Source organism: Aquila chrysaetos, chromosome 21 (genome assembly GCF_900496995.4).
Source record: "Aquila chrysaetos chrysaetos chromosome 21, bAquChr1.4, whole genome shotgun sequence".
Lineage (NCBI taxonomy): Eukaryota > Metazoa > Chordata > Aves > Accipitriformes > Accipitridae > Aquila > Aquila chrysaetos.
In genome coordinates, this window is record NC_044024.1 from 11,318,815 (window position 1) to 11,326,113 (window position 7,299).

The 7,299-nt window shown below is 60.4% G+C and overlaps 2 protein-coding genes across 2 annotated transcripts; both read right to left on the reverse strand.

Annotated features, from left to right (window-relative positions):
- Positions 1-1,480: 1,480 nt before the first annotated feature.
- Positions 1,481-2,303, reverse strand: LOC115333847 (translation initiation factor IF-2-like). Its single transcript, XM_029997352.1, has 2 exons — positions 2,285-2,303; positions 1,481-2,146 (listed from the first exon to the last, which is right to left on the reverse strand). The coding sequence occupies exon 2, from the start codon at positions 2,101-2,103 to the stop codon at positions 1,672-1,674; it is 432 nt and encodes a 143-aa protein (XP_029853212.1). The 5' UTR covers positions 2,104-2,146; positions 2,285-2,303; the 3' UTR covers positions 1,481-1,671.
- A 96-nt stretch (positions 2,304-2,399) lies between these two features.
- On the reverse strand, positions 2,400-7,225 carry SNX12 (sorting nexin 12). Its single transcript, XM_029997169.1, has 4 exons — positions 6,994-7,225; positions 5,067-5,162; positions 4,725-4,849; positions 2,400-4,218 (listed from the first exon to the last, which is right to left on the reverse strand). The coding sequence occupies exons 1-4, from the start codon at positions 7,156-7,158 to the stop codon at positions 4,116-4,118; spliced, it is 489 nt and encodes a 162-aa protein (XP_029853029.1). The 5' UTR covers positions 7,159-7,225; the 3' UTR covers positions 2,400-4,115.
- Between the last annotated feature and the right edge of the window lie 74 nt (positions 7,226-7,299).

Consider the following 7,299-nt stretch of genomic DNA (forward strand, 5'->3'; position numbering starts at 1 on the left):
GCTCATCCCAACACAAGACAAAAATCCACTAGAGTACAACGCAGAAACGTAGACTCTTCACACCATGGTACACTCACAGGACGCTTGGATTTCAGCAGGCCTTTGGCAGTCAGGAGCCAGGAAAGCTCCAGAGGGGCTCCTCTCTACAGGGGAGCAAGCTCCAGCTCCCCACTCCTGCGTAACACCTCCATACTGCTCACCTACTCCCAAGACAGTCCCTGCTGCAACCAGCCATTCTTTGCTCTCACCGTCTTCCTTCAGCTCTCGGGTCCTATTGCATATCAGCTCCTGCGTAGTCGATCCTGAAGTGGGGTCCAGGAATGAAAGTAAAGAGCATCAACCCCTGCTCAGAGAGTGCCCTGACAGCAACATGCACTGAACAGGGCCACTCCCTGTCCTATGGATGAGCTAGAGCACCAGATTTGTTCAGCCTCTTTGCAGGGTGCCTCTCCAGGGAAAAGGATGTCACCTAGCCTTACTCCTCTGTTTCACTTCTCTTCCTCTGAACCCGAGCACACGCTGCCCCCTCCTGTCCTTTCCCCGGGACCAGCCTTGACTGCAGTCCCCTGAATGTTCTCCCCAGGGCAGCAGCTCCCCCCTCCCACGACACCAGAGCCTCCAGGGCTTCTGCCCAGATTCACCCTTACCGAGGCAAAAGCGCTTGGGGGAAGCCACTTTTCCCAGCGGCTGCAGTCGGGAGCGAGAAGCCACAATAGGAATTGCTGTGGAGAGCCTCCAGGAGGGCTGTCTGCGACCCCCAACCTTGACAGCAGCTACAGTGGACAAACAATAAGGCACAGGCTGCCACTCCAAAGCAGCTACACCGCACCTCTCCTAGGGCAGGCCAGGGCTCAGTCAGGCTGCCTGTCCCAGGCCCACAGCCACCAGCACCCCCACGACCCCACAAGACCATGGGGTGAGGGCTCCAAGCCAACAGGCTGCTAGACCACATTGGCGGGAGGGCAGATTGTGCTAATTAATACAGCACTTGGGGCATGAGCACATTTCCTGGGCTCCTACCTGTGCCGCTTCCAGGGACTCCCCACTCCCCAGGCTCTGTCCCTGCCCCATGCTGCAGCCCAGGCCTTCCCCCTTCTCCCTTCTAGCTGAAGCATCAGTCCCCCCAAGCTTCCCAGCTTTCCATAAGGCAACTGGCAGGTGCAGAATTACTTTCCATCCCTGTGTCCCGGGGGGTGGGTTTGGGAATGGCAGAAGGTTGTGTCAGCTGCAAGGCCCCACGAGGATGCTGAAGCCTGGACTTGGCAGCCGGCATCAGCTTCAGCTTGGTACCTGGGGAAGAGAGAGGGTTTTGCAGCCCCGGGGAAGCAGTCACCGTGCTGGGGCTCTCCCCAGTGACTGGGCTCACCTGAGGGCTGGGGGAGCCTTGTTCCCGGGCCACCGAGCTCCTTGCTGGCCTTAGGGAGCTGCTGGGGGAGCCTTGTTCCCGGGCCACCGAGCTCCTTGCCAGCCTTAGGGAGCTGCTGGGGGAGCCTTGTTGCCGGGCCACCGAGCTCCTTGCCGGCCTTAGGGAGCTGCAGACCCAGAGAGGCCCGTGCCCGGGAGACAGAGAGCCTGCCGCCGCCACGGCCCGGGGACCGGGCGGGGGTGCGGGGGCGGCCCGCGGGGCCCGGCCCGCCGCAGGGGGGCTGTCCGGCACCGCGCCGTGCTGCCTTACGGGACAAGGCCTGCGGGCGGGCGAGGCTGGAGCCGTGCCGCGCTGCGCCGGGGCCACCGCCGGCAGCAGGCTGCGGGAGGGCCGGGCCCGGGGCGGCGGCGGCCTCGGAGCCACCCGTGTTCGGGGCGGGCGGCGGGCGTCGCGCTGTCCGGGGCCCCCTCGTCGAGGGGCGGCGAGGTGTGCAGCGGCGTGGAGGTGACGGGCCCGGCGGCGTCGGCCCACAGGGCGCTGCCCTCCCCCGGGTCCGGCAAGGGCTCCGCCGCAACGGCGGCGCCGAGGCGCAGGCGAGTGGCGATGGTGCGGCACTCCTCCTCGAAGAAGCTGAGGTACAGCGGGGAGAGCGGCGAGCGCGGGCCGTCTACGTGCCGCAGCAGGTCGGGGCAGCCCGGCGAGGCGGACCCCGCCGGCGGCTGCTCCCACCGCCACATCGCTCGCAGCCGCCGCCGCCGCCAACCGCTCCCACCTCAGCGGATCCGCGCAGCGCCCCCTGCCCCGCCGTCCTCCCGCCTCCACGCAGCGCCCCCTGCCGCCGGGGAGGCCCCCCCGCCCTCCTCCCGCCTCCGCGCAGCGCCCCCTGCCGCCGGGGAGGCCCCCCCGCCCTCCTCCCGCCTCCGCGCAGCGCCCCCTGCCGCCGGGGAGGCCCCCCCGCCCTCCTCCCGCCTCCGCGCAGCGCCCCCTGCCGGTGCTTCCCCCGCCCCGCCAGCCCCCAGGACGAGGCAGAGACTCGGCTTCACAGTGGTTTAATGCGAACGGAACCGGGACGTTACACTGGACAGGGTGGAGACAGCTGGGTGGCTGGCAGCCCCGCGGCAGGACAGGCAGGAGGAAGGGGCCGCCCCAAGCGGGAGCCGGCAGCGGCGGGGGACACGGGCTGAGCCCCGCTGCAGGCACAGCCGCCTCCACCGGCACCAGCCTCCGCGCTGCCCCACAAGCCCTTCCTGGGCCGAGCCGGCCCCCAGAGCAGTTCCCTCCTGGTTTCAGCGACTTCTCCTCCTCCCCGAGAGCCACCTCCTTCTTACCCAGCAGTGCCAGTTCCTCACCAGAAAACCCAGGAGACGTTAGGGAGCCCTTGGGGGACGTGCTTGGCAGGAACGGGAGGGCAGTCACCGCAGGCCTATGCTCCAAGAAAGGCTCAACTGTGCCACCACAAAGTGACCAAGCGCTTATAAACCAGCCAGCTTTGACCTGAGGAGCCCCCCAGCTAAGGCCCAACCTCGCTCATCGCAGCTGTGGCGGCTGGAGGAGCATCCAAAGGACAGTCCTGCTGCAGCAAGTCACAGCCTCGTGGTCACCCTCAAGCTCTGGACGCTTCCCTGACCAGTCTTGTGTCCTCGCTTCCACACAAGTAACTGCCTAGCTCACCGCAGAACAGGGGAGAACACACAAAAAGCCATTGTTACTTCTCCTGCTTCATAAGCAAATGTCTAACCCAGGACTGACCAACCATATTCTGCTGTCCCTTTCTGAAGAGGTAGCCTCACCCCAGGCCCCACTGCTGGGCTCCTCCTGTGGCAGCTATCATGGCCACACACTACAACAGCCCCCACCAGTCCTCTCCTGCTCCTCCTCAGCCAGACCCATCTCCTCCCCTCTGCAGCTGGGGCGCAGGATAAGGTCACCATGGCTCAGCTGAGCAGGGTGCTGCTGGAAACACCACCACACCAGCCCGCAGCAGAGCAAGCTGTGGCGTTTTTTAAACCCTGGGCCAAGGCCATCGCAGCACACACTGCTACAGCCCAGGCTATCCCAGCTTCCACACGCCAAACTGCCCACACAGAGCATCATGAGAGCACACGTCATGGAAACCCCTCGAGCTGCCAGCAGCATGTCAAAAAGGAGGGGGATTAACACGAATACACCAAACGGGTCTGTAATGCAGGAGGCCGAGAGCAGGGTTAGAGTAGGTCTTGGGTCTCAGCACTTCCAGACAGTGAAGAATGGGGGTTTCATGCAGGGTGAATGGGGTGGACGAGAGACCAACACACCCAGGCACCTACTCACTGTTTTGGATAAGCCTTACTAAAACGCTAATACCTGATGCGATCACTGACCAACATGACAACTGCTATTCTTCAGAGTCTCCTGCAGAGATTCTTGGGGCTGCACAGACAGGGGACTGAAGGTCATCTCATACCTTCCTGTACAGGGAGAGAGGCAGCTCCTACACCATAACGCCATAAGCAATTTCCTGCTCCACACCTATTCACATCTGCCCCTAGGTGTGGGATAACATGCTCACTTGCATAAATCTTCATACCTTTAGGCCAAGACCACAGCCTAGTAGAACAAGCTGCTGCCAGTTACAAAACAGGAAAATACTGAACAAACTGGGAGGTTCAAGAGAGGAAAAGCTGGTTCAGAGAAGACAGATTTAGTGTAAAAATAAATGTCATTTTTGCAGGAGGGAGGGTGGAATGGAGGAAGACAGTGCCAGGTGCTCCTACTGGCGCACTTTCCCTGGGACGTAATTCCTATCAATAGTCTCCTCTTGCAGGAACATATGTAAGCAGCGCTCGTTCTGTGCCAGTGGGTGTCCAGCAATTCTGGAAGAAAATCAGATGTGGAGGTTAGCAGAGCCACCACCGAGACCCTGACACCTCTGCTCTCTGTAGGGAGCTAATAAGGCAGACCTCCTCACTAACAGGCAGCCAGCTCCAAGCACACCCACACCAGGCTCAGCCCAAGGTCACTGGATGAGTGTGCAACAGGGCCAGCAAGAGGTGCTTGAGCACAGGGTGTTCCCTCCCACAACATGCCCTGCAGCAGGGCACGAGCATCCTGAACCAACACTACCCTGTCGGTGGGTCTCTGCAGCACAGCTATTCTGCTAATATTTCCTTCACTCTCAGGAGAGAGTGCTGAACACAACCCACACTCAGGGCAGGACTTGCTTCAGAACCATGGTTTCATTACCCAGCTGCAGGCACCATCCTTCAGCACGGCACCTGTGTGCAGCAGATCAAGACTGCTTCCCAGTCAATCCACAGCCCTCTTCTACCAGCAGTAGCCAGAAAGGCAGCACACAGCAAACCCAGGACATCAAGCTTACTTGTTAATAAACTGTTCTAGTCCCTGTCTCCGCTCCTCAATGAAGGACTCCTCAAAGATGCCTTCGTCTCCTCGGAAGGGAAGCTGTCGTTTCAAGGCTTTTCCAGGCAGTGGTGGCACTACAATCTGAAAGCACAGAATCACCCTGTCAGCAGAACAGCCACCTGCAAGCGGATATCCTTAACCATTTGACACTCACCTCCAGCTTCATTATGTGGATAGGGATCAAGCCCCAACAGCTGCCCACCATCACAGCCTCTCTTCTGGGCAGCTCAAAATTATTGCTACAACTGTTCCCATATGTCCTGGTTTCAGCAACAGGCAGATCTGAGCCAGGCCTCACCTTACTGTCTCGTTCCAGCTCATTCTTCAGCCATTCAAAGTCACTGTATCGTCTCCTCACACACGACTCCTTCAATTTGAAGATCGGGAGGTTTGTCTGTAATGAAGAGAGTAGTTAATCTGCAGGTTGCTTTAGAAGCCAGATAGTATTTCAACATGTCATTGAAACCTGAAGCTGCGTTTAGAAAACCAAGCCCCCTGAGAAGGAGGTATCATGAGAACACCCAGCTTCTTTATTCAGGACAGAGCACAAGCACGGAAGTCCTTTGGAATCAAGCAAGCACTTGCCAGGCTACTCAGAGCCAGCCATTCCCGCCCCCTCAAGTGACTATTTCAGGAACACACCCCTCCCAGGGGCATGCGCTGGAACCAGGGCTCACAACACAGAGAAGGCTGATTTTTTTTTTCCCTTGAGTTCACTCCATTTTGAAGTGATCTACAAAAGAGCTTCACAGCAGCCTGCAGAAGAAAAGAACCTCCGACCCGACACTGGTATTTCCATGGAAGAACTAAGGGAGGAAATCTCGTCCCAGCAACTGTTCAAGGCCAGACCTCATCCTCCAATCTTCTTTCAGAACACATCATCTACCCTAACAGGCAAGCAGCTTTTTCTTATCTGGCTTGTGTCACTGGAGGAACATGCAGCAATTCCCCATCCTTCTCCCCCACCACTAGAGTCTAAAGACTGACAGCTACAGTAACTTTACCTTTACCCTATCAACACAGCCTGAAACGTTGAAGGAACTGAGGTAGCAAAACCTTCTGACAAGCAGCACCTAGATGAACACAGGTATTGCTGCTACACATTTAACTATATTCTTATGAGGTCTGCGAAGTAAAACCAGCTGCTTTCAAAGCATCCCCGCAAGAGCTAGTTTCAGTGGGACTAAGAGGTTCTCATTGCCACCTGCCAGGCACCCTTTGGCAGGTTGATGGAAACCAAGCGTCACAACAAAAAAAAGCAAACATCCAATTTTTCTGAAAGGCAGTGGAGACTTAGCAGTTAAATCATGCTATGAACTGAAATCAATGCCAGCACCCTAACATGCGCTAAAGGTAGTTTGTTTCAGAGGAAGCTCAATTTTACTTTTACTTCCTTCAGCTATCAGATGCAGAGCTGTGAAGAGGCCCCCAGTTCAGCTCGGTTAAGACCCAGGGAAGAGAACCCTGCAAGAAGTGCTAAGCCTGCTACACACGCTCCTGGATCACAGGCTTTTTGTAAAGCAATCAAGCTGACTCAGAAGGGATAGCTAGACTGCCCTGTGATCAGGTCCCAAGATACGGCTAGCTAGCTTTCCTCCCCTGCTTGAGATAACCAGCTGCACGCAGTCACGCCCTGCTCAGCAACCACCCGACGGTGCCCAAGTGCCAGGGCTGGGGCTCTAGAGAGGGGACAGAAGCCTGCTGAGGCAGCACCCTCCTTGTCCTTGTGCATACCAGCCCTCGTCGGATGCCGAAGGGCCCCGGCAAACCCACCAGCTGCGAGCGCTCTGACCTTGAGCCCGGGCCCGCTGGAGAGCCGCAGGCAAGCTGCCAGCCCCAGCCGGGCCAGAGCTCACCTCCTCAGCCCCCTGCCACCGCCGCAGACAAGCGCAGACCCTGCCCGGCTACCCCAAGCCCCAGGAGCTACGCCCGGGCTGCACGGGGCCGCCGACACACACACCGCCGCTCCCCGCCCCGACCGTGCAGGCGGCGCTCAGCCAGAGCAGCGAGACCACCCCGGCCCTGCCCCGGCCGCCCGCCCCGGGCCACCCCGGCACTGCGCACCAAGCGCTGCCGCCCCTCCCCGGGCCGTACACCCGGCCACGGAGCAGCGCAGCCCCGCCAGGGCACACACGGGGCTCCGCGGCGCACGGCGGGCCCCGAGGCCTGCCGGCCGCTCCCCCCCTCCGCCCGCCCCGGGCCCGCAGGCCCCACAGGGGCCGCACCCGCATCCGGAGCTCGTAGCTGGTGTATCTGGCGCGGCCCATGCCCACGGTCTGCGGGTTGAAGATGTCGATCTCGAGGAAGTTGCTGGGCGGCCCGTACGCGTCCGTCAGGTCCTGCGGCTTGGCGTTCAGGCGCCGGGTGTCCGCCACCGCCGCCTCCGACATGGTGGTGGTGCCGCCACCGCCCCGCCCGGCCCGGCCCGCCCCGCCCGCTGCCGCAGCCTGCCCCGCCCGCGCACGACGCGACGTCGCCCGCCCGCCGCCTGCATAACGCGGCGGCTATCCAGGCCTCGGGGCCCCTCAGCC